The sequence below is a fragment of the Sebastes umbrosus genome, chromosome 11 (assembly GCF_015220745.1).
Source record: "Sebastes umbrosus isolate fSebUmb1 chromosome 11, fSebUmb1.pri, whole genome shotgun sequence".
Lineage (NCBI taxonomy): Eukaryota > Metazoa > Chordata > Actinopteri > Perciformes > Sebastidae > Sebastes > Sebastes umbrosus.
The window spans coordinates 17,053,436-17,079,408 of NC_051279.1; the positions used below are offsets into that span (position 1 = coordinate 17,053,436).

At 41.3% G+C, this 25,973-nt stretch overlaps 2 protein-coding genes across 4 annotated transcripts; one reads left to right on the plus strand and one right to left on the minus strand.

Annotated features, from left to right (window-relative positions):
- The first annotated feature begins 1,369 nt into the window (after positions 1-1,369).
- virma (vir like m6A methyltransferase associated) lies at positions 1,370-20,833 on the plus strand. 3 transcript variants are annotated; one of them, XM_037784242.1, is made up of 27 exons: positions 1,370-1,516; positions 2,880-2,992; positions 5,616-5,702; positions 7,559-7,607; positions 7,689-7,851; positions 7,972-8,091; positions 9,321-9,566; positions 10,107-10,837; positions 11,183-11,320; positions 11,404-11,630; positions 11,715-12,242; positions 12,355-12,509; positions 13,104-13,186; positions 13,831-13,924; positions 15,015-15,403; positions 15,494-15,649; positions 15,734-15,969; positions 16,071-16,320; positions 16,411-16,628; positions 16,935-17,067; positions 17,390-17,533; positions 17,613-17,767; positions 18,073-18,190; positions 18,382-18,545; positions 18,663-19,012; positions 20,124-20,270; positions 20,385-20,833. In XM_037784242.1, the coding sequence occupies exons 1-27, from the start codon at positions 1,454-1,456 to the stop codon at positions 20,594-20,596; spliced, it is 5,469 nt and encodes a 1,822-aa protein (XP_037640170.1). In that variant the 5' UTR covers positions 1,370-1,453; the 3' UTR covers positions 20,597-20,833. The 3 variants fall into 3 exon arrangements, with proteins under 3 accessions (XP_037640170.1, XP_037640171.1, XP_037640172.1); XM_037784243.1 differs by having other exon boundaries at positions 9,321-9,536; XM_037784244.1 differs by lacking the exon at positions 9,321-9,566.
- Positions 20,834-21,734: 901 nt separating this feature from the next.
- Positions 21,735-25,757, minus strand: rnf41l (ring finger protein 41, like). The gene is made up of 7 exons (XM_037784251.1): positions 25,674-25,757; positions 25,309-25,560; positions 24,998-25,204; positions 24,165-24,304; positions 22,631-22,793; positions 22,429-22,549; positions 21,735-22,178 (listed from the first exon to the last, which is right to left on the minus strand). The coding sequence occupies exons 3-7, from the start codon at positions 25,201-25,203 to the stop codon at positions 21,789-21,791; spliced, it is 1,020 nt and encodes a 339-aa protein (XP_037640179.1). The 5' UTR covers position 25,204; positions 25,309-25,560; positions 25,674-25,757; the 3' UTR covers positions 21,735-21,788.
- Between the last annotated feature and the right edge of the window lie 216 nt (positions 25,758-25,973).

Consider the following 25,973-nt stretch of genomic DNA (forward strand, 5'->3'; position numbering starts at 1 on the left):
GACGTGGCAGACTGCGGAGGATTGTACATGTCTATGCATAATACTGTTCAGTATTTAAGTAATTTAAGTTTGTTATCACTATTATGTACACTGTTAAGTATTTCCCAGAAAAATAACAGTAAAGAACTGGCAGCAGGGTTGCCTTTATGTTACTGTAAAATTAACATTATTATACTGTCACTGAAATTTACAGCTTTGTACTGTTAATGAAAAATACAGTTTGAACTGTTTTTTGTTTTTTTTAATTAATTTCACAGTATTTTACAGTTAATTTACTGTTTAAAGATACATTATATAGCTGTTTTTCACCTTTCTTTTACATTATCTTACTGATTTGTTTTAATGCACTATTTAGGTTGTATTTTTTTACATACATTTTAATAAACATAATTTTTCAATAACAGGTTAATACTGTTGAAATCCTGCTGTAAATTAACAGCAATTGTTTACAGTGTAGTCATATTATTTATTTGTATTAATCTTGTCTCTAGGTGGAAGCTTCAGATAAGCCCAGTTTTTTTTTTGCCTCTTCCTGCACTGTATATTATTCATTTATTTTTTTGTTATGTTGTATAGTCTTAAATTGTGCAAAAATAAATAAACAAGTATTTCATTGTACAACAACAATTTACGTGGAAAATGGTTATTGGCTAAAATAAAAACATACATAAAGGCCTGAACCTGTATGGAGCCTGTGTGTTCCTAATCTACTTTTACGATGTTTAATTTCAATTAATTAATTAATAAATTAATTCCTACATGTTAAAAGATATTATTAATTGAACAATTAAATAGCTACACCTGAAAATGCTGCACTAACTGAAACTGTCTTTTCACCCTCGTTTGATTGAGAAAGTTATTGTAATATACTATATTACATTATGTATAGATATTAATATTATATTATTATAATTTGTCATATAGCCTACGGTTTTCCTGCAGTTTAACAACAACAATAATAGCTTAATAATATATATTAATACTACTACTACTACTACTAATAATAATAATAATAATAATAATAATAATAATAATAATAATAATAATAAAAAATAATAATAATACTACTAAAACTAATAATAATAATAAAAATAATACCGATACTACTACTACTACTACTACTACTACTAATAATAATAATAATAATAATAATAATACTACTGATACTAATAATAATAATACTAATAATACTAATAATAATACCACTACTACTACTACTATTATTATTATTATTATTATTAACAATAATAATAATAATAATAATATTAATATATCATTGCTCAATTAATCTTATTTAGATTTAAATGTTAGTTTATTTTCTCTAATAAAAATATGTTATTTACATTTGTTTATGTTTATATCAGAGCGCTCGCGCTGTAGAATGGTCGCGCACCGGAAGTACTCGCCACCCTCTCGGAAGTGAACCCTCGTCCGGACGCAGAGAGACAGAGCGATGGCGGGGGACACTTCAACCGAGCTTCTCTTCATAGACACGTTTAAGCACCAGAGTGCAGAGGTAATATACATCTGACGCAGTAACACCCCTCTTGTATACATACCTCAGAGCTGTCTGTATTTAATCCTCCTATCGGTTATAATCAGGAGCTTATCCTCGATGCTAACCTCCATGCTAACGGTGTCTCCATGCTAACAGTAGCAGCTGTATCGTGGTTGTTGTGGCAACAATTCACAGCTTTTACTGAGACACACACTCAACTAAATGTGCCTCTAATGTTACCAAATGTATTAGTTAAACATAATGTTACTTACATAATCATATAATGTCACTCAGCTGTTTTCTTTTGCGCAGTTTGATTGCTAGTTAGCTGAGTGGCTAAGGCTAACTGTAAACTCAGCCATGTTTACCTCCAGCTAAAGGGACTGTTTTGGTTTGTAGTTGTGTTTTGTGAATACATTGTGTTATGTAAATGTTTGTATTAATCATGATGTTCAATGCACTTCACTTTCAAAACGTTCCTGTTTGTTTAAATGGTTTAGGGCCAAAATACCAATCTGATCTTCTGCTATGTTATGAACCATCCAGACCTCTCAGGTCATCTGGATCAGGTCTGCTTAGTGTCCCCAGAGTCAGAACTAAACATGCAGAAGAAGCAGTGTTCAGTTAACATCAGATACAGATGTTAACAGAATGCAGCATGAGAGTACAAGCATGGTATTGCTCTTGTTACTTAAGATAACACACCTAATTATGCAATACTTTTGGTAATAATCAGATATTAGATGCAGTTCAAAGTGTCTAAATAAGTTTTTGGACAGCAGCACATCATATAAACCAGGTTAAAAATGATCACAATTGTCCATAAACCATATTTTTCCTACTCAAACAACTCTCGACCCTCTATATTTACCAAGCACTAAATGGTTTAGGGCCAAAATACATTTCTGATCTTCTGCTATGTTATGAACCATCCAGACCTCTCAGGTCATCTGGATCAGGTCTGCTTAGTGTCCCCAGAGTCAGAACTAAACATGCAGAAGCAGCGTTCAGTTTTTATGCACCAAATATCTGGAACAAGCTCCCAGAAACCTGCAGGACCGCTCCAACTCTAAAATCAAAGCTTAAAACTTTCCTGTTTGCTGCTGCTGCCTTTTATTAAACCAGATAATGATCTTATATACTGCACTAGAACTTTTTACTCTTGTGTGTTACACTCTATTTTAGCTTCTATCCTAGCTTTTGTTTTTAGCTTGTTTTTATTTTCTAATCTTTAATGTTTTTATAACTGTTTTAATTATGTCTTAATGTTCTTTTGCACTTTGTCGCAATGTTCTTGAATGTTTATGTAAAGCACTTTGAATTGCCCTGTTGCTGAAATGTGCTCTATAAATAAAGCTGCCTTGCCTTGCCTTGCCTTCAGTTAACCAACGTGGATGTGGTGCGGTTTCCTTGTGGGGTGCTGATCACAGAGGTGCGGGTCATTCCTCCAGGGATCAAAGCACACAGCAACCTACCTGACAACAGAGCATTTGGGTAAGAGCAATTATAGCACTCGCAAACACTCAGTGGACCTACAGTAAATGGACAGTTTATTAGGTACACCTAGCTCAATCTAATGCAGTTTAATAAAGCAACCCTGCAATAAGTCCTACAACAAGGTTATGATGTTCATTCAGCATATTTGGGTATTGAATATGTCCAGGGAATGAAATTAGCACCTGCCAAATGCAGGGTAAATGTTGGCTGTGGCAGGTAAAGATGTCAGGTCACCTGCCACCATGGCAGACAGGTTTTCCTTACATTAAGAAAAATATAATTTTTTTAAAGCAATTCTAAAGCCTAAATTAAATATAGTCATGGATTAAGGTTACATGATATATTCAAAAATTCTACAGTCTGGTACCACTGACTCAGTGTTTACAATTTTAAAGCGTTCTACCTAGATTTCAGAAGTGGCAGACAGAAAAAATGGAGTGGCCGGTAGAAATGTTCAGTGACCTGCCACAGCGGCAGGTAAAGAAAAAGGTTAATTTCAGACCCTGAATATGTCATATGATATGTCATATGATATGATATGATATATTCACTATAAATACAATTTCTCTGTCATTGTCATTATAAAAAATTCAGTGTTTCCACTAACTGTTACATTCATTCATGCCGGACAGCTGTCTCTTAGTGCTACAGCATTCCCTGGCCTCATATTACCTCACATAAAAATTATTGATGCTGAGTATGGTATAATATATGTAAATGTGTGTAAAAGAGAGCACTGGTATTGCATCGCTCTTCAGTATCAGCAGATACCCAGACTCCAGGTATCGTATTTGTCCTGAGAGAGAGAGAGAGAAGAAGGGGATGGTGCATCCCTTGTTGCAGGAAGTCCTCAACCTCATTGCCAATGAAACATTGCCTCTGGAGATGTTTGTTTACATGTTTGCTACAGATACCCGAGCTGTATATGTGTGCCTGTAGGAAAGTAGTTTGACACCTGAGCTCCATTGTTGTGTGGATCCTGATTCCCACTGAGCCTGTTGGGTATGTGTGTTATGTAATTTAATTGAATTAATGGGCTCAGTGCTCTACCAGGGTATATGTGTCGTAGTATTGATGTACAGTATATTGTGATTAGTGTTGTCACAATACTGGAATTTTTAACTTCGATACAATACCTTTAAAAATATCTATTTGATACCATTTTTGATACCACAGGGAAAAATGTACACAACATTTGAGAGCATAACATTTTGGATTTTTATTAAAAGATAAATAGTGGTGTGTGAGTCAATTCGCCGTCAAAGAGAAGAGAGAACAGTAAGCGCAGCTGAACCTGTGTGTCGATACTGTGGAAAATGAATATTGAAACTTTTTCAAATATCATACAACTTAACACCTATAGATCTTCCAGTACCCATTTAAAACAACGCATGATTACTACATACACATGTCAGCACTAAACTCTTTTTACGGCTTCTATCGATATGTCCTGCTTGTCTGCAATGTTGTTTTATATGTATAAATGTCACTACTGTTTCTACTACTTTTAACAACTGTGTGTCCTTTTCCAACATTTAAACTGCATGTCCTGTTTTATGTTTTTTCTGATGTATTTTAGGAAGACTCTTAAACTGCGTGCCCGGTTTCTGTACTGATGTATTTTAGGATGCCTTTTGTAACACCTTAGCCAGTGACAACAGATGAAAAATGGCTTTTTTGGCTAATTCTGGCATTTTTTATACCATGTGTATTTATTAATTTGCGCTGTCCCTTCTCAAATAAACAAAAAAAACAACTACTCTTTCAAATATTTAGTATAAATACTTCGATATTTTTGACAACACTACTCGTGATAAAATAAATTGAGTCAAAAATCAGTTGCGAAGCTGATCATGGATAATATCTGTTTTTGCTAATTCAGTAAATTATATACCAGACAGTTTTTTATCGCATGATGCCAAAATCATAAAAAAAATATTTTGTCACATTGCCTATAACACCAAAAAAATCCGAAGTATGTAATAGTGATAGATAGATAGATAGATAGATAGATAGATAGTGACTTTATTGATCCCGAGGGAAAATTCAATTCCACCACGGCATAAATGGTATGAAACATTTCTTGGTGGTTGAAAAATTTATATTGCCTCATATTATACACTTTTGCTTTTTGCTCACTTTATTAGGTACACCTGTACAATCTAATACAGTCCAATACAACTGTTCTGCCACAAAGTCTACTTTTATGATGCTTATAATGTTCAGTTTTAGTCATAGAGGTGTTAATTGAATTTTATGTTTTAGCTCTGAGGTCATAGTTAGTGGTGGTCATATCCTGCCCCCTCTCATGTAGGTAAGGACAAAAAAAATTTAAACCGCTCTCAATATAATGTAGTCCACCCATATCACCACAATAATAAACATGTAATTTGATTTACACATTTGTCAACAAAAGCTGAATAGTATAAATTTCATAAAGGTAGAATTTATGGCAGTTGCTGTTGTATTGAATTGCAAAAAATTGTACAGGTGTACCTAATAAAGTGGATACTGAATCTGTATTGTCATAGCGGTCGCCCTCCTTTGTTGATGTATAACTCAATAATCAATGAAGCCTTCTGTTTAGGCTCCATTAATGTGTATGTTTCTGTGTTTCCAGGGAGACATCACCTCATGCCTTCCAGTTGGAGCTGTTCTTTAATAATGCCACCAAACCCAACAATCCCACGTTCCACAGACTGGGCAGGTCAGAATAATTTTCACTCCCCCACTTCTCGTTTTGTTTCTGTATTACTTAGAGCCTCTCCTCTATCTCTGTATTTCCTGGTCAAATCTCAAAAGTGCTTAAGATGCAAATGTCTGTCTCACCTGTAGAACCAGTCATGGTAGCAGAGGGGTGCGTGTGTGCACCTGCACCCACCCATATTCAAGTCCCTTTGTTCCTATGCTGGCTAACTGGTCTCTCCAGAAACTCAACCCCACCCACAAAGTAGCTGGAAGTGACAAAAAAACTCAGTTGAAATAGATGATAAGTGACAGTGGAATGATTTTTATTCTACCCTCATAATAGAGGTGTGCACAGGAGCACCAAATCATCAGCTTGTATTCAGAGGCGTCCATTGTGTAAGAGACCTTGACAACTTTTAAAACGACACACCCAAGTCATTATTCTCTGCTGGGAAAGTTGGGAGTAGATTTTTTTTTAACCTGTCTGAATGCTATTTTAAGCATTTTAAAAAGGTCAAAAACAAATTTGACTGAAATGTTTTGGACAAGAATCCTGTTTTGACAGCTGTCGGATAATCAGGATATAGATGATCCAGATAACCATGATAATGCAGTTTCATGGCATTTTTCCTTTTTTGTGACATGATATATTATGACAGTCAGTATGGGTGTGTTGGATGGCATGTTACAAAGCCATATTGGAACACAGTATATCACAGTGACACGGTGTGTGTGATTAAGACCAGTGTAAGACTAATTTTGTTGGACAATATATTGTCCCAGAAATAATTATGATAAATGTTAATATTGTCATTTTAAGACAATTTTATGCCACTAATATAATGATAATATTATTGCATAATAATGCAAGTGCACACTTTGGAAAGAGCAGAATATTCAGACATTGGAATTGGAATGTGGAAAAAATATTTAAATATCCTAAATAAAGAAAACTATAATAAATCAAATGGACTCTCAGACTTTGTTAACAAAAATGTGCAATGTCTGTGCAATGCCTAAGTCTTATAACGGTGGGAAAACCCTGCTGTTTAATCTGGCATCATGTTGGTGTGTCATGATATACCGGTATTGACGATAACCGTGATATTTAAAAATGAAATATTGATATCATGTTAATAATGCACATATGATAATATTGTGTAAATAATCCAGAGCCTCTTAAATCATTTTATATATACAGTTATGGTTACAGACTCTCTCTCCCTACACTTATATTTTGAGTGTATTAAAATTTGCCAAAAAAAGAGAAAAAACAAACAAAGTTAAAGATGAATTTGACTGATAACATTTCTATTTATTCTTTTTAATTTTCTATAAATATTGCGGTAATATCGTTATCGTGAATTCTTGTGGCCACAATAATCGTGTCGTGAAAACCTGATATCGTGACTGCTCTAATGTTGGCTAAAACATTGGTGACCTTTTTATGTAAATAAACACCCACGTAAACACAACGGATAATATTGAGGTCAGCAAAAATGATCGAGGACGTGTCCATATATCATACAATAAGTCAATTTGGTAATTATAGTGACAGGCCTAGTGGCTTCCAACCTTTTTGGTTTGTGACCTCTTAAATCTTTGCTATGTTTACTTGGGAACACTTGCAATTGTCAATGGGTTGTGACTAGTTCAACCAAAGACTTGATCTTTATTTTCAGGTTGTTTTATCTCAATTATATATAGAGGTCTGAAGAGGTAAAATTGTCTGGTAACTCACAAGAAAAAAAAAACTAATTTTCTAACAGTAAAATCTTTAAGAAGATGAACAAACATACTCAAGTTCAAATGTTTAGCCTTGGTGTATATTTGCACTGATGTGTTAATCTGCCTTGTGTTGCTTTCTGCCTTCAGTCTGGAATATGATGAGAACAAGTCCATCGTGTTCAGACCCAGTGGAAAGGTAAATAGTCGTCCACAAACAAGATGATTTGTAATTTTTTCCTGTTGATTTGTGAATAACTAAATGGGCTTGTGCATGCAGGTGAACACAGACGGCCTGGTGCTGCGTGGCTGGTACACCAGTCTGACTGTAGCAGTGTACGGGACAGCAGAGCGCTCACATGGACATGACCAAGCCTCACCCCCTCCTCCTCCACCCCCACCCCCACAACAGCCAAGCGGGCCCAAGCGGATCGTTAAACAAGGTGCGCAAACTACCCAACGCTCTCACCTTCGCACCCACTTCCTGAAACATCCAATGAATCTCTTATTTTCCCATATTTGCTCGTTATAATGTCAATCTATTGTACTGTTTGTTTTTTTAGAGTGGGAAAAGGATGACCAGTACAATGGCAGCCCACCCAGACCAGCACCCAGAGGACCCCGTACTCCACCCGGTCCTCCTCCCCCAGATGATGATGATGAAGAGCAGGTCCAAGTGACAGGTGAGAACTGCACGTCTGTTATCACATTATACCTGCCACTGTTGATCCTGATTTATCAACAATACAGTGCTGCAGGGATGACGTATTTTGTAGGCCAACGAGGAAGTTCGCCCTGGTTCCCTCGACAAAAAGACAATGGGATTAACCATTTTTGTTCAGCAAGATAATCTTCAGAAATGAACACCACTTTTGTGATTTTTGAAGCGTAAATACAATCAGCCGGAGTAAAAAAGCTAACGTCAGGCTATAAAGGAACTACACCACGGTCGCATGACTTCACATCACCACCGCTAAGCTAAAGAGGGAGTAGTTGGCGTGATGAAGTTTATCTCTCATTTAGCCACTTGTTAGCAACCGCCTTTTGTTAAGACACGTAAAAGCTTCAAAATTCACGAGTGGAATATTTATCGACGTACTATATGACATAAAACAAAACGTTAAAATCTCTTAACTCATTTCCGGGTTTTAGGACTCATTCCTGCAGCACTCTGTAACAGAGATGCTGCCCTAATTTAAGCATCTGCCTGGTTGATACCGCTCATAATTAAATGTTGCATCTGTGGTTCTCCTTAATCAAAATTAACAGTTGTACAGATAGAAAATTCCACATTGGTTACCCTGCAGTTTCTTTGTCAGTGTCATGATACAATTCAGTGTTTTCACCAACAGTTACATTTATTCAGTCACAGCAGGTCGCCGACTCAGTTTTGTGTACTTTACATTACTGTCTACAATTGGTTAAAGTTTATAACTACGGTTATAATGTTTCCTAATTAGGTGGTTGCCCAAAGTTTCATTTTATTTCAGTACAATAAGAAAATTAACCTTGCTTTTGCTATATTCTTCTCAGGTACCTTATTGTTGCATGGTATTATGGTATATAACTCTGACTAAGTGTTCTTGTACAGGTAAATGGCACATAATGTTCACGGTGTTGCGTTACATTTCCTCAGCAAGTCTCTGCGTGCTGATTATCATTGAATGACTGAATGTACTGAAATAAATGGAAACCGGTGGCTGCCTCCCAGGTGTAAAGATGTTTTGGACAATGGCTGTCATTCATGTAAGCATTGTGTTAAACATGCAAACACACCGGTATGATCCTTAAGCTGTTTTGCATGAGTAGGCCTCTACATGTGTACATAATATATAGTTTGCATGTTCGTATGTGCCCTGTGGGTACGTTAGGTGAACCTTGTGCCGTCCGGTCTCTTTTGTGACATTTACAGTGGGCCCGGTCAAAGTCGAGCCGTCGGAGGGCCGCGACGACTACCTGGAGGCCGTGTCGCCTGAAAGATCACTGCCTGCTGATGAGACGTACTCAGATGCTGAACAAGAGGAGGAAGGCGATGAGGAGGAGGAAGAAGAGGAGCAGGAGGAGGAGGAAGATGCACGGACCGAGGGGAGCGTTCCAGAAGAGGAGGAAGAAGAGGAGGAGGATGAGGGTGAGGACGAGGAAGAGGAGATGGAGGAAGGTAGGGGAGTTATTTTGTGAGAGTAGGATAGTCTGCAATCCCAAATGGATGCCGGGCCCTGAACCCCTCGGTACCGCAAACTCATCAGACTCCCCCGGGGGCCACGGGAGCAGGGTCCATTTGGGACTGAGTGACAGTTGGAGAGAGTGTGTGGTGCTCTGGCATGCTGCCTCCATCTACAACCGCTGGGTGCTCCAAACTCTCAGCTAGCCTGTCCTCGGGCTACTCTGAAGGCTTATGGTCAAAACTCATAAGCTGTCATGTGGAGGTCTGCCTCACACATCCTCACAGCCATGGCTGACGCTTGTGCTGTAGTCACATCCTGCATGTCAAAACTAACCCAGCATGTTTGCAGTGATGCCGCCATGTGTGAGGTTTGTCTGTATGAATTTGTGAATGAGCAAAGGGAATATGTAGAAGCTGCTGGCCTCCCCATTTTCATTCATTCTTTACACACATATTTTATGAATGGATCTTAAGAATCTTGTTCATAATGGATTAACTTTTGTCCCGTCTCTTTCGTCTCTCCAACACTTTCAGGTGATGACGGCTATGAGCAGATTTCCAGCGACGAGGATGATCTGGATAATGGTAGCTTCAAGTTGCCCACCTTTGACATGGACTACACTCCTGAGGACCTGGCGTCTGTCCCGCCTGTCCAGTATGACCCGTATGAGCGAGAACTCAGACCCCTGCTCTACTTCACCCCTCCATACAAGACCCGCTTTGATACCCAGTTTGAGAAGGCCAGTGTGGAGGAACCCAGGGACCCTGGTGGAACAGAAGGACCAGCAGGTGGAGATGAGGCGGAGGCTGTTGCCCAGCTGAAAGAGCTACTAGGTAGTATTGGAGAGGACAGAGACGCCCGCTGGGTCACTGCTCTGGAAGAGGCACCTGCACTACTGGCCAAAGGGTTGGCTTATTTAATCAAACAAGGAGAGGGAGAGGTGGAGAAACCTGTTAGAATTTTAGTCCAATGGGCGCTCCAAGCTCTGAGTATGGAGATCGCTCTCACACAACCCATCGCTCTCAACCTCAGACAATTGAAAGCCGGTGCTAAGCTAGCATCACACCTCGCAGAGTGCCCTCAGGGCATCTCAGTGCTGCTGCGTGAAGGGGCCCTTGGTGTGCTACTAGAACTGATCCAAGAAGACCATGTCTCCTCCCCAATGAAGCTGAGTATCCTGAGAGCTCTGGGTGCTCTGACCAGCACTCCTGCTGGCGCCGAGGCTTTCCTACATGCAGGAGAGTCAGAGAAGAGTGGCTATCAGGTTAGCATCTCATAGTATACAAACTTGAGAACGAACACTTTTTCATTATATACTTCTACATTTCTTTTGCATGCCAGGTCTAGAGAATAAGAATAAATAACAATACAATGGAAATTCTTGATCCTTCAGTTGTGTTCAAATTTAAAAATATCTACCTACCATTTGATCCAAGTGAGAGCTGGCCTTTAAATACAACACATATTGAACCAATGTCTTATTATCCACCTCACAGACACAGGACTCACTGCCCATCCCTGCACATTTACAGAAAACAACGGCTAGTTGAACAACATGATGTATTTTTGCCTTATTAATATTTGACACTAAGCTATATGTCCTTTATAGCGTTTAGTCCAGCTGTTCCTTCATGAAGAAACGGTGAGGGTCATAACTGCTGGCAACGCCATATTACAGAAAAGCCACATGTATGAGGTACTGGTCGACCTGCAGCACGCAGCAGCAGCATGCAGTGAACCACAGCAGGTAAACACACACTCATTCTCACACACATATGTTACTAACTTAAAAGACTTTTCATGATAATCATGACTGACTGTGATTCTCAGGAGGAGATGGAGGACGCTGAGACCCCCATGGAGGAGGAACCATCGCTACACTCCCCCCCTGTGAATGAGGCAGAGCTTGATAGGCTGGCAGGGGTTTTGGAAGAGTTACATCACCTGCTAGAGACGGCCCCTTACTGCATGGTGCAGCCACCTGGGAAAGCCTTCCCCACTACTGCAAGAGTAACAGGACCACAGGAACGGGACGATCCATACCCGGCACTGTATAGGTAGGTACACATATGACTTCAAAAATCACACAGTGCAGACACTCAGATATAAAGTTGAAAATAATGCACTTTCTCCTTTCCCAGATATATGCATGCGTGCCATTTCCTGGAGAGCACGGCAGCGGTGATGTCAGCGGCTGCGGCAGCTGGCCACCTGGGTGTCACCCAAGCTGTTAGAGAGCTCCTACGCTTCCTGTCGCTCACCCAACCAGGCCTGCTCTTCCTCCTCGCCCAGCCCACTCCCACAAACCTGCTGCTGCGTCTCCTGGCATCGATGGCAGAAGCCGAGAGCGAGGAGACCACCTTTACAGGGGGAGAGGGAGGTGTCACAGGGCCAGGGTTCGGTGAAGAGGGCTTCGGCGTGTGGCTAATGCAGGCGCTGCACGCTCTGCAGAGTGTGTCGGAGCTCATGAGCCACGTGGCCGCAGGAGGAGACGGAGGAGCTGGGCTAGAGGAAGGTGACAATGCAGAGGTACTGGGCATGCTCCATGCGCTCTACCTGATGACCTTCACACAGACTGGTCGCAGTGCAGTGGCCCACGTTCTCAGCCTGGACAACAACCTGTCGTGTCTGGTCACCCTGCTCCAGCACCACAGCAAGGACGGACAAGGGTACAGCTGTCTTCTCCTCGTGTCTCTTTCTGTATGACTTGGTTTTATATCAGGCACATGTGCAGAGACTTCTGAGTAGGATTTCACTTTTTGTTGTCTTCTTTTCTTTTAGTGAGGCCAAAGCTCGCAAAGCAGTGACGTATAACTATGCCTGTATGCTGGTGTTACTGGTAGCGCAGAGCTCTAATGAACTGCGGATGATGGAACAGTTTGCTGCCCCACTACTCGCCATAGCCAAGGCTGATGACACCAATGCCAAGTTACAGGGTAAATATTACCAATTGTTCTGTACCAAGTCGATGTCAAAATTCTGAAAACGTGACAATACTCGTTTTCTTACAGTAAAGCAGGTATCGTAGATATCGTCAGGGCTCAAGACTAACGCGTCCCAGTGACGATAGAAAATGTGTTTGGGATGCAGTAAACTCAATATCGGCGTGTACAGGGGACGCACCCTATTTTTCCCTGATAATGCTAAATTGTGAACAACAAATCTGTGTTCAAATCGGCAGGTTGAGAGTTAGTTAGCGTTAGCTGTTAGCTCTGTGCAGGACTGTGCTGCTTACCGGCTGCTAACAGATAACGTTAACTAGCTTCCCAACTTCCTAACAAAAACCGTAATAAAAAAGGAGTATATGTTGAAGTACAAGCGATTTATTGTTTTATTTTTGTTTTTTACCGTGGTATCGAATTTGTATCGAGAATCGTGGAATTTCACTGGTATTGGTATCGACTACTAAATTTCTGGTATCGTGACATCCCTATTATTAATGTTGCATTAAAGTATTGTGCCATGTGTGACAATTCTTGGTATGAGTGTTTTTTTGATTGTTAATGTTTTATTCTTCCTTTGTACTTCAGAGCTTAGCAAATGGCTGGAGCCTCTAGAAAAACTTCGCTTCGACATTGGCAGCATTCCCACCCTCATAGACTACATCAAACAGGTACAGATCTCTCCCTCAGTATACGTACTGCTGAAGTAAAGCAACATTTCACTACATTTTCATTTTCAGTAACTGTGAGCTTTCATCGCCCTACATCACCTGCAGACAGTCCTAATAACTCCTGAGTCTTGTACAGTGAGGGATAAGTCTCTTCAGTGTTTGGGCGGCTGCCAATGATTTGTCTATAACATTTAATTCAGGGAGTTCATTCATGCTTTCAGTGAAGGAATCAAGATCTCTGATCCTACTCGAACCCACAGGGACTCTCGGAGTACAGTTTTATCATTTTTATTTAATCAAGATTTATAGAGCTTTTTCAATATTATTATCAGAGGAAAATAGTACAATATTGTCACCACTTATAACCTGGCCGACTCATTCTTCTATGTAAGAATGCAAACTTTATAAACAAGAAAACTGTTACTTAGCAAGAAGAATGTATTCAAGTCACACTATATATTATCGTCTAATTTTGTACCATAGAGACATCAGATATAAAGTATATCTCCCTGGAATGCAGAGCGTCACTGACAAGTCTGAACTGCTCAAACATATATCTGCTGTGTAGCATGTTGGACTCAAGGCTGTATGCAAATAATAGCGCTAATATGTTATTTCAAACGTGTTTCTTGTCTTGACTTCAGAATTTGGAAAACGTGTTGACAGCTGAGGGAACTGGACTGGTTACCGCTCTCAGGGTCCTTTGTCACATCGCCTGCCCCCCACCTGCTGTAGAGGGTAAAGACACCAAACATGATTTCTGAAATAGTTCAGCTGATAAAAACGTAATACTTTTTCAGTGGGCATATTGTTTTCTTTTTACTTGAAGGTTTCTTTTAAAATATTATACACTTTATATAATAAAGGTGCCTTATGGCGTTTTCCTGCAAGCAAACAAAAGTTCTGTTTATATTTAGTGTTACTCACCAAAGTGAACTGTGGTATCCTTGAAGTCTAACAAACCTGTTAAATCCTGTATTGTTTACATCCATGAATATTGCGAGACCAGGAATGTGTACTAGTAGCTATTAGTGGTCCAAAACTCTACGGGATATCTTTAAGGTCTTGGCACACCAAGTCTGTATTTTTCGTTTGCATTTTTTAAATCCGTCATCCAATAATAAACGTTATGCACAGAAACCGTGCACACGGTCACACAGTCCAATGCATTTTAATATTCTATTCGTTGCGAAAATTCACAATATGACACAAAACTGAATTGATTGCGTGGGTGCAATGGATAGCGTTAGTCCCAAACGGGCCTAATGAATAAATTACATTAGCAAGAATCTATCGTTTGGCTGCCTAGAGCACAATCACTACTGTCTAATTTACTTCTAACTTTCCTACATCCTTTGTTTTGCAACCATCCCCGATTCCAAGCTGTTCGTTCTGCTATCACCTGTCTCAATCTGTCCTTAAATTCTTTTATTTCTTAATCGTAAAGTGCTTTGTGCTGGGAGACGTAGTGAATGTTTATCATGTCATTTTGGATGATGACATTTGCAAAGAGCCTGATAAGAGCCACTGGTGGTCAAACAACTCTCTTTTGCCTTTTGACGGATGCGAAAAAACGCCCAAAAATCAAACCTTTCCAAAAACTTTAATGATGGATGAAAGTTTTGGAGTAGGTGTGTAAACGTGACTGACACAACGTGAGGTTGTATTTATTTTTAAACATGCATCAATTTCGTAAGAAAAATACAGACTCGGTGTGCAAAGGCCTTTACTGGTTACCGTGTTCATTGATGTTGACTGCAGTTACACAAGAGACAGCTGTTGTACAATATTGGACACATTTTTCACAATGTTTTCCTCCTTTCCACAGGTCAGCAGAGAGATCTTAAGTGGAATCTTGCAGCGGTGCAGTTGTTCTCTGGCGAGGGTCTGGATACGTGTGTGCGTGTCTTACAGAAGCTGTGCAGCTTGCTGCTGCAGCCGTGGCGTGTGCACGGACACATGGGGCACACGCCGCAGCGCTGCATGATCCTCAGCATATGTATTAGCACGCTGCGATTGCTGCGCACCATGCTGATGGAGCTGCTGCGCGGGGGAGCTTTCCAATTCAGGGACACTCGCGTTGCCAGCGTGTTGGTGACGCTCCACATGATAGTGTGCTCCATTCCTGCGACTGGCCGTCTAGACGGAGAGGAGACAAGAGTGCAGGCGCTCATCGTTGACGTGCTGCTCACTTTCACGCAAGGTGTTAATGAAAAGGTGAGTGAATGAGTATAGGCATGTTTATTTAGCCAAGAAATATTATGCAAAGTGTCATTATTCTTAGTCAATTTGTGTGTTTTGGTGCAGGTGACTCACACAGAAGAGACTCTGGCCAGTAACACGTGGTCTCTGATGCTAAAGGAGATTTTGGGCTCGCTGCTGAAAGCTCCTGAAGGTCTATTCTCTGGTTTGACGTTGCTGTCTGAGCTCCTGCCTCTTCCACTGCCAATGCAGAGCACTCAGGTAACTCTATCCTACTGGTCACCCCTCTGTCCTGTACTTCCTAATTATATACACGCAAATATTAATAGAACTTTGGCTCCACAGGTGATATCAGTCCAAGATGTGGCTGTAGCCTTAAACACAAGGAAGCTGTGGAGCATGCACATACGGGCGCAGTGGAAAGTGTTTTCCGAGGCGTTTAGGTGTGTGTGCGCCACCAGCTGCCCTCCTCTCCTCGCCATGCTGAGGAGAATGTGTGTTCAGCTGGCGGACCTGTCTTCACCCACCGCAACACTCATCATGAAAACCCTGCTGGAGATGCTGCTTGAGGAGCTACAGCCGTGAGTGAAAACACACACACACACACACACACACACACTCAGTTCGTTTGTGTTTATGCTGTGAATTGTATTTTAAGTGTATGCAATGTGCTAATCTGCAGGGCGGAGGGGAAAAGTGTGTGCTGGGGCCAGGCCCTGCGTTTGCTTTCTTTGATGGACGCTCTGGTGTCACAGAAAGCTTGTAAGAGCGCAACGCTGCACCTTCTGTCCGGGGCTGTGTCTGGAGACGAACAACTGGCCGATCTGTTCCCCTTGATGCTGTCGCTGTTGGTTCCTCCGACCGACCACTCCTTACAGCAGCAGCAATGCAGCGAACTAGTGGGGACGATATTACAGTCACTGTGTGACCAGGTAAGCAGTCTAGTGCACATGAAGGCAAACATGTCAACAAATCCCAACAGGGAAAAGGACTAAAAAAATCTGAATCTCCGTCTTCACCAGGACATTTCTCTGGTGGTTTCTCCACCTGGTGAGAGCCTTGTGTCAGAGGCTGAGCAGCTGGCCAATGCACTTCCAGGGCGAGAGATGATGTCATCAGTGTGCAACGCCTTGCTGGAGGTTTTGGGGAATTCAGAGAGCAGCGTCCCTCTCCTCCTCACCTGTATCAGGACTTTGACATTCCTCACCGAGCACGACTATGGACTCTACCACCTCAAAGTGTAAATGACAATTTTCTTCTTCTTAATTCCTGGCATTACCAATGTCTCCCTTTTATAATCTCTTCTCTTTCTACCAGGCATAGGGTCTAGAGGTGGGCTATATTTTACATTTTTTCCCATCAGTCATCGTCAGCCACACAACCAGCATTTGGCAATATATTTAATCACCAACATCATCCAAAAAAAACACCCGCCGATGTACTCAGCCAATCGCTGATAGCCAATACATTCGTCCAATCGCCCAACCATAATAGGCTCTTTTTCTTAGTCGAACAAGACTTTGATTTCACATTATCTTTGTTTCAGAGCTCTGAAGAAGCATGGTGCTGGTTTGTGTGCGCTGTTGAAGAGATTGGTGTTTGCCTTCAACAAGGACTCAGCAGATTTGCTCTCAGCTCTGCTTGACTTCCTCAGACAGATCCTCAACACAGAAACAATGGTAAGAACCTGGTTATATGGCTGGTTAATGTTTCACATGGAAGTAGATACCATTTTCACCAAGAAAATATACATGCTGTCAAACTGTAGAAATTATAAAAATTTTGTTGATGGCAATTAGAACTTTGACATTTGCAACAGCTGATTTTTCAAGTTTTCATGCTTACAGTAATCATAAAAAGTGCTTTAAGTATGAATTCCTAGGCACATGGGAGGTGCGTCTAAATTACTAATTGTGCAGGAGTTTGTGTCTCTTGCAGAGTTGCATGTAGTATATGATAGTTGGATTTTATTGTTGGATCTGTCTGTGTTTTAATCCACAGATGTTAGTAGATGAGGCCCCGGGGTCTGGCGAGGAGTCTGCCTTCTCTCCTCCACGGTTGTTGTCAGGCTCTGAGATGAAAGCTCTCCTGCAGTGGGAGGAGTCCGAGTCCCATCCACTCCCTACTTTAGAGAAACAGATTACGGTACAAATTATACACTCAAGTGCAAAGTAAGGGTTGATGCTCGTCATGGCATTAAATAACTGTGTAACTCTGTCTGTAGAAACTATGTAAGGAAGATGATTCACTGGAGACGATGTTGGAGACGGTGATTGTTCTGAGGCAAACGCTGGAGACGGCCACAGACGCACCTCCTGTAGCAGATACCGAGCCCACTCTGCCAGCACCCGAGGCACTCGGGGCCCAGTTTAATCACAGGTACAGCCCCCGGATGATACCAAAAGACATACATCAAGATATTTTTCTCTGTCAATTTTGTACTCCTCTGTCTAAATTCAGTCATCAATCACAGGGAGGCAGAACCAGCCAGGGAAATGTACCTTTTAAAGTGACAGAATTATCATCAGATATTCATAACAAAATGGTGTCAACTTCAGTTAAATGCACAAGAACTAAACCTATTACAGATGATATACTAAAATGGGCCACATGCATCCCTTTTGTGGAAAGTGAGATGAAACAACTAAATGTGATAATAAATATCTGTGCATTGTTATCTGTAGGACGGTGTTCATTCTGTCAGAAGCTCTGGACGAGCAGCTGAAGACGTTGTGGTTCTCTCCCTTCCAAACTGATGACATCGAAGCAGACCTTGATATGTTAAGTGTGAATGTGTACAAGGTATGTCCACATGTGAGACACTGATTCACTATGGATTAAAACATTTAATATTTTTCCAAATAGTTTATGTAAGAGTGTCTTTCTTTCTCTTTTGTGTAATTGTTTAATTTAATGAAAGCTTGAAGCATCTTTGATGGGACTTTACATGGATTTTGATAATTAATTACACACCCACTTTGTCTGTGTGGCAGGTGAAGGTGGATCTGGTGGGTCTGGCTCAGGAGTGTTGTCCAGAACTGGACCTGAAGGCAGAGCTGGAGCGCTCCTTCCTGTCAGAGCCCTCCTCTCCTGGTGACTCTAAGGCTCCTAAAGGCTTCCGACTTGGCAAACACAAACATGAGACGTTTATCACGAGGTACACTTCCAGTGTTTCGTCGCACTTATATTTGTTCTGTATTCTTTGCGGAGAGCTATCATCTTGATTCTTGTTTTAATCAACCGACTGAACGTCATGTCGTCCTTGTCTCTGCAGCGGTAAAGCAGACTACATTGAGCCTGCTAAGAGAGCCCACATCATGGCTGCTCCTCGTGGCCGCGGAGGTCGAGGAGGGTTCGGACAGAATCTCGGCCGACCACATGATATCTTCCGTCAGCGCAAACAGAACACATCCCGTCCTCCCAGTATGCATGTCGATGACTTTGTGGCGGCGGAGTTTAAAGACATTACGACGCCTCTCGGACTTTTGCCTCCTAAACGGCCCCCCAAGAGCTCCCCTAAGCCCCCCACCAGAGGACTGTTCACTGGCAACAGAGGAAGAGGCACCTTCCACAGCCAGACTCGCTTCTTCACTCCTCCACAACCTAAAGGTGTACTGCTGTCTGGTACGTACACACACTTCAACACTTCATTGATCCGTGTATAATGCAAAGTGAGCACCACAATCAATAGTGGAAAGGTACACAACACCAAGGAATTTTAAGAATGACAAGTAAGGGATAATGTACAGCGAGCCAGTCATTGTTATTACTAAATGTTACAATTCATTGCTTGTATAATAATTGCCAAAATAGTACACTCTTAAAGGGACTCTATGTAAGAATCAGAAATTGCTTGTTAACAGCGACACCTGTGGCCGCTAAGTCGACGAAAGTCAGCGCCATGTTGCTCGTGCTCGTGCACAAGCATTGCTCAAAACAGTGAGGCGACACACGTCAGCTAAAACCACAATATTGCTCTATATTTAACCTAAAAGAAACATATCCAGTTTACTGTCATAGCGGAGTAAAGAAACCAGAAAATATTCACATTTAAGAAGCTGGAATCAGAGAATTTTGAATTTTCTCTCTTAAAAAATTACTCAAACCAATTAATCAATTATCAAAATAGTTGGCGATTAATTGACAGCTAATCGATTAATCGTTGCAGGTCTATCCCCGAGCATTACAGTTCATTCTTACCTTGGAAACAGACGTGCAAATCTTAACTCATGGTGCTCTTTGAGATTTTAATTATGGTCTTCATCAGATGGCGTTTGCTCAGTTGTCATCACGTTGTACCACCTGTTTAGTTTCAATTCAAATACAGTAATAAAAATACAAACGTATATGACAAAGTCCAGGACTTATTTCTATCGTGGTCCCTGATGTTCCATCAGTCCATCTTTGCCACAATAAGTTGGAGACATCTGTTTAATGTCCAAAGCGGGAGACACACGACCACAACATGCCATCACAACAATCCAACAATACCTGTTATCACATGACCAAAGGTCCATACTTGGGTCATGTTATGACAACTGAGCACTCAGCATGAGATGTGGTGAAAGCTCTGAAAAAAAACTAGTTAGTGAACCTTAAGTTAAGATTTTCTTTCTTCAAACTATTGGTATACTGTACACAGTATGTAGTAGTAGTTTTGATTTTGGGCATACTGCAGTTCAGATCCACCTATTGGCCAGTAGAGGGAGCTAAATGCTCTATTTTGGTTCTGTAGGTACCTACACTCGCAGAGAAGGAGGCCGTGGTTCATCATGGAGCGGCCAAGTTCCCACTGTCACTCACAGAGTAACCTACAGTGAACCCCGCGGAGGCCAGAGCAACTTCACACGTGGACCGCTGCCCTCCAGACAACCCCCAGCAAGTATGTTGCATGTACCTTCACACACAAGCTTTTTAATTTGATTTTGCACTATGAATTTCTAAACACTGAACTTAAAATGTGGCGTCTCTTTCACCCTCCCTCTCTAATCGCCAGGTGCTTATCGGCTGGCTCCACGGGACCGAGTCCCGCGGGGAAGAGGAGGTGCCGGGCTGTCATGGCTTAGCGGTGGAGGAGGCGGCGGCAGCGCTGGAGGAGGCGGCGGAGGAGGTGGAGGAGGGGGTAGAGGATCTCAGGGGAGCAAATTCAGCGGTGGGGGAGGGAGCGGAGGTGGGAGGGGCAGACACGTTCGCTCCTTCACCAGGTAAATTCACCTGGATAATGACTGCAGCCTTTCATGGCAACGTACGGACCAATCAGGATATTATATATACTGTCTCCATGGAAACGTGGTGGGATGATGTCGCAATGACGTAAAGACTCTGTGTTGATGTTTTATGTTTTGTTATCATGAGTCGTATTCGGAGAATAAAGGTCATAGTAACTGAGCTTATGCTTTTGTTTTTAAGCACCAGATGAATTAATAAACTGACTACGATTACCTGCCAAACATTTATTGCTTGTAGCATGCTTTAAAAAATTTAAAAAATGTTCCACTGATCATCTCTAAAGGGACAAAATTACACCACACTGAAGGTTCTTCAAGGTGCATGACAAGAGTTTAGTGTGAAAAGACTACAGTACAGCCCACGGTGGCCATTTGAAGAATATTATTTAGGTATAGTTCCTTGTATTTAATGTGGTAACAGGAAGTATTTGTGAGACAGAAAGGTGTCATTGTTAGTGCTACATGCAACCAAAATACATTAGATTTTCACCACAAACTGTCATATACGGTATAATATGAAAGCTGTGCCAGCTGTCCTCCAAGATTCGCTTCTTATGCCTTGTTTTTCATACCTTAGACTGACAAACATATGAAAGATTACACATAGTGAGTCAAGAAACAATTCTCAACATTTTAGGTTGGCTGAAACTTGAAACATTTTTAGAAGTTCTCCTGTAACCAAGTTCATGCAGGACACTCAAGAACCATTTAAATCTTTTCTAAGCAGAAAATACTGCATCAGACAGATCACTAATGAGGATACTAGGAATAATTTGACGACGAAAATTACTTGAAACTGTTTTTAATTAAAACCTGAGGGATACAAAATCCAAGAGACATTACACAATGATCTGTTTGCAGATCAGATCAGTGGTGGGTCTACAAAATGAATTCATGTTTATTCATTTTCACATAATCCTACAGCCAAAACCTTTAGTTTGTTGAATTACACAAAAACACCTTTCAAACACATGTTTCATTCCACAGCAGACTATTTTTCTGTCAACTGTAACTTTACACTCTGATTTGATTTTTAAAAAATCTCAAACTCATCATTCCAGAAACTACAGAACATACTGTACACACATCATTACTAACCTGTTAGCCAAATATTACAAAAATAAAGATTTAATCTTTTCTGGTTTGGCTAACCTCCACCCAGTCCAGTCTCCTCAGATGACCGTCACCTCCCGGCTCTTCCTCTTGATGCAGTCTAGCGTCAGGCTCCTGGTGCCGCTCTTGCGCGTCCCCTCTCCCAGCTTAGGTGATGGAGGTGGACCGGATACATTAACGGCCTGAGCTGAATGTAGTGAAAGACTGGAGGCGTGTAAAGACGCCTCCCTCTGCTGGTGTCTGGTCGACTCTGTGTGTCGCTCCCATCCAGACGTCTGCTGGTCCCTGGATTCCTGTTCGACAGGATGCTGACTCCTGGTCGGCTGCAGGTCTCTGAGGAGCTCCAACAGCTCCCTCTTCTCCAGCTCTACTTCCGCCAGCTCCTGTCTTCTCAGACGCTCTGCTCCTAACAGGGCTCGCATGTCACACATCACACGGGACAACTGACCCTGCAACGGAGGAGACACGAGATTACTGAACATGCATCAACGTGGTTCACAGCGTTGACTCTTGTGTGTTATTGACACTGGTGGATAAAACATTTAGGTCCTAAAAGTAGTTCCACTTTAGAAAAATGTAGAGTTAAAGCTCTGACTAAATGGGAACTGTGCCCGTACCTCAAATCTTTACTTCAGCCCTGCTGCTCTTGTTACCTTAAAAACTGAGTAGTTAAATACATGAGAATGAGTGACAGGTCACCTTGATTTCCTCCATGTCGTTCCTCAGCTGCGACTCTTTCTGCACCATGTGTCTCCTCTGCGAGTCCAACCGAGACTCCATCTCTCGTCTCACCTCCTCCACCTTGCACAGCATCTCTGCCCTGCCGTAAAATATTCAGTGAGATAAAAATTATGATCTAAAAAAAATAATCTGTAGCAACTACCTCTGTGTTCAGGATTACCTGAGCATCTCCACTTCTGTGCGCAGCTCTGCTACACAGTTATGCTGTGATTGGTCGATGGAGAGGAGGGTGTGTCCACAGCCGTTGGGACACTCCCTGCTGCGGAAGTTACATTCGGACAGGTGAGCCTCCAAACCTTGTCTCTCTACCTGCACAGGACAACCTGACAGGACAGGAGCACAGAGATGGATAGGCATACTCAATTTATATGTAAATGTATGTCTTTAAAAAAACATTTTACAAAAGGGAATTTGGTTTGCAGACACCTTTAAATAACAAATAATTACAAGCCACAGTAGTACACACCAAAATATTTCTGAGTGCAGTTACTTTAATATTACTTATACAGATTACTTAGATCAAATTGACCAAATATAGTCACACATCCAATATGAAGATGCCCAAACAACCGATCCCTCTTCATTTCAGTGGTGCTTTTAAAAGTGGAGACTGACTTCATTGCAGATGTAAATGGGATATGCTCCATATTTTGTCACAACATAGTGGTTGGCTGTTCTGTAATTCTTTCAAGGGTAAATCCTTAAAAAAATCTACTTTCTACTAGGGCTGCAACTAACGATTATTTTCATTGTTGATTAATCTGACGACTATTTCCTTGTATTATTCGTTTTGTTTGGTCTATAAAGTGTCAGAAAATGGTGAAAAATGTCAATCAGTGTTTCCCAAAGCCAAAGATGACGTCATGAAATGTCTTTTTTTTGTCCACAACTCAAGATATTCAGTTTACTGTCATAGAGGAGTAAAGAAACCAGCAAAACAAGTTTCTTTAAAAATTACTCAAACCAATTAATCGATTATCAAAATAGTTGGTGATTAATTTAATAGTTGGTAACTAATTGAGTAATCTGCAGCTCTACTTTCTACTTTGTGGAAGTGAAAGTAAAATTACCAATTTGACAGAGTAAAATAAAGAGAAAACTAATTGTTTCCACCCCTGAACATAAAGACCAACCCAACTTTTACACTCCTCACTGCACTTATGCCTCATCTTTGACCAAATGTAATAACTTCTCTCAGATCACAGCACTCATAGACAGCAACAGAAATATCAGGCTGTATCTTGTGTAAACCTGCATGTTGCTGTAAGTGCCTGTATAACTTAACACTGCAAAATCCACACTGCATGCACACACACTGTAACTATACCTACCGCAATAGTAACATATGTACTCTCCACCTGCCAATGACAGGTCAGAGACACATTGTGAGTGCAAGAGCACATGCTTGTATATACATACACACATAGACACTTTTAAATCGCTCATTAAAGAGTGATGGGAAGTTGACCCTGAATGCACTCTGTGTGTGAGGTCTGTGGGAGCTGAACAAGTCCCATAGGTGCACTAGTTTGGGAGGTAGCCATGACAACAAAAGAGCCACCTGTTGCTCCCACACACACACAGGTGTCACGTTACCTTTATATCCAACACATCCACATGGATAACCATTTAAGAACTCTACCGATAAACATAACAAATGGCACATTAGAGGAGCTCGGTGAGAGGTGTCGTACCCGTGTTAGAGCAGGAAATGAAGGCAAACTCGCACTCATCCTCGTGTGTGTGCAGGCTCTCCAGTGTGCAGACCACCTCGCAGCCCTGCCCTGCGTTCACACATCGTAGCTGCAAGCGGTTCAGGTCATTACGCATATACCTGTCATCAAAAAAAGCATCATGGTGCTGGAGACAATGTGGCCATACAGATGCAAATCATGCACATATCTTCTGGAGTTGCCCAAAAATAGAATCATTTTGGGATAGAATGAATTCAGTATTAAAGGAGGTATTAGGATATATAATCATCAAGAAATGATCCATTTTATACCTGGGCATTATAACTACAGTGGTGCTGAAGGGAGATCAGTACTTGGTTAAAATCCTACTCACAGCTGGCAGAAAGGCCATTACAAGAAAATGGCTTGTAGCGGACACCCCAAGACTTAGTCAATGGTTAGAAATAGTACAGGAAATATTTGTGATGGAGAAAATGACTTATTCTCTAAGAGTGAAAGAAGATGAGTTTAACAGAAAATGGGAAATGGGTAATTGTATTGTCAATACTGTAAGTTATTGGAAAATGTTTTAATAAGAAAATAACCCTGTATATGGCATCATCAGTTGTAAACTGAACCCCTCGCTGCACTGTTGCAAGTTTCGTTGTTATATTTGTGTTTTATTTGTGTATGCATAAAAGCAATAAAGACTAAAGTGAAAAAAAAAACATCATGGAGAGCAGAATACATGTGTGATCCCACTGAATTAAATAAGAATGAACAGTTATAATGAAGAGATGATAAAACGTACACACACGTGCAGAGACAGACCCGTACAGTGGTTTGAGACAGACCTGTACAGTGGTTTGAGACTGCCCACGTCCAGTGGAAGTCTGTCCTCTGGACAGGAGTGGTGATGGACCAGCCAGCTGCTGATGCAGGCGCTGCAGTAGGCATGTTCACAGGGCGCCTGGAGGGGGCGCTCCAACACGTCTCGACACACACAGCAAAGGAGACCCTCATTCACATAGCCCACAAACCTCTCCAGATCATAGCCCATCCTACAACCACACATTATGACAAAAAGTTAAGGGAATGAAACTCCAATCTTGCCACAGTGTTGGCTCATTTGATTCTTACTTATTACTGATAATAACATTCCTACCTGAAAATACAACTTCATCCAACTCTTTCTTCTTCTTTCCTTCTGTTGATTTCCACTCCACTTGTTCCCCCACAGGTGACCTTCCCTCTTATCTCTGCACTACTACAACGGTCTTTCCTTCTTCATCTTCTCTCTTGACTTGTTGCTCCATCAAGGTGAGGGTCTCCTTTCCCTTAAAGCCCTCTACCTTTGGGAGTGCGTCTCCATGGAGAGGTATCCCTGACAACGAGGGTTCAGGACACCGGCAGGCAGCTGTCAGACGAGATCAGATCAGATGAGACAGACAGACAGAATTACAGGAGAAGACACACCCCAAAAAAAAACAGACAATATTCAGCAGTAATGTGTTTTTCTCACTGCCTCACCAATAAAGCTAAAGGTTGTGGTGCCTTCAGAGATTACTGCTATCCTTCAGCTGTTTCTGTCTCTGTTAATGACCCACCCTATCCTTGGTTTCTCTCTCGCTATCTGGATGTGGGATTAACATGGATTACACTCTCTCCCTCCCTGATTGGATTACAGACTGCACAACGTCAGATGACACTGTCAGACCACAAAAATCAAAGAGCAATCCAAACCCCTGGACTCATCCCAGTCCCTTTATATTCTATGATTAGATTCAGTGGAGGAAAAAGTATTCAGATTTGTTACTTATATTTTAAAAT

Coding starts and splice junctions, on each gene's coding strand:
- virma (XM_037784242.1), top strand. CDS start 1,454: ATGGCGGGGGACACTTCAACCGAGCTTCTCTTCATAGACACGTTTAAG. Junction 7,608..7,688: donor TGTTCAGACCCAGTGGAAAG/GTAAATAGTCGT, acceptor TTGTGCATGCAG/GTGAACACAGACGGCCTGGT. Junction 18,191..18,381: donor TAAGTGTGAATGTGTACAAG/GTATGTCCACAT, acceptor TCTGTGTGGCAG/GTGAAGGTGGATCTGGTGGG.
- rnf41l (XM_037784251.1), bottom strand. CDS start 25,203: ATGGGCTATGATCTGGAGAGGTTTGTGGGCTATGTGAATGAGGGTCTC. Junction 24,305..24,997: donor AGTCTCAAACCACTGTACAG/GTCTGTCTCAAA, acceptor TTTTGATGACAG/GTATATGCGTAATGACCTGA. Junction 22,550..22,630: donor ACAGAAGTGGAGATGCTCAG/GTAATCCTGAAC, acceptor ATTTTACGGCAG/GGCAGAGATGCTGTGCAAGG.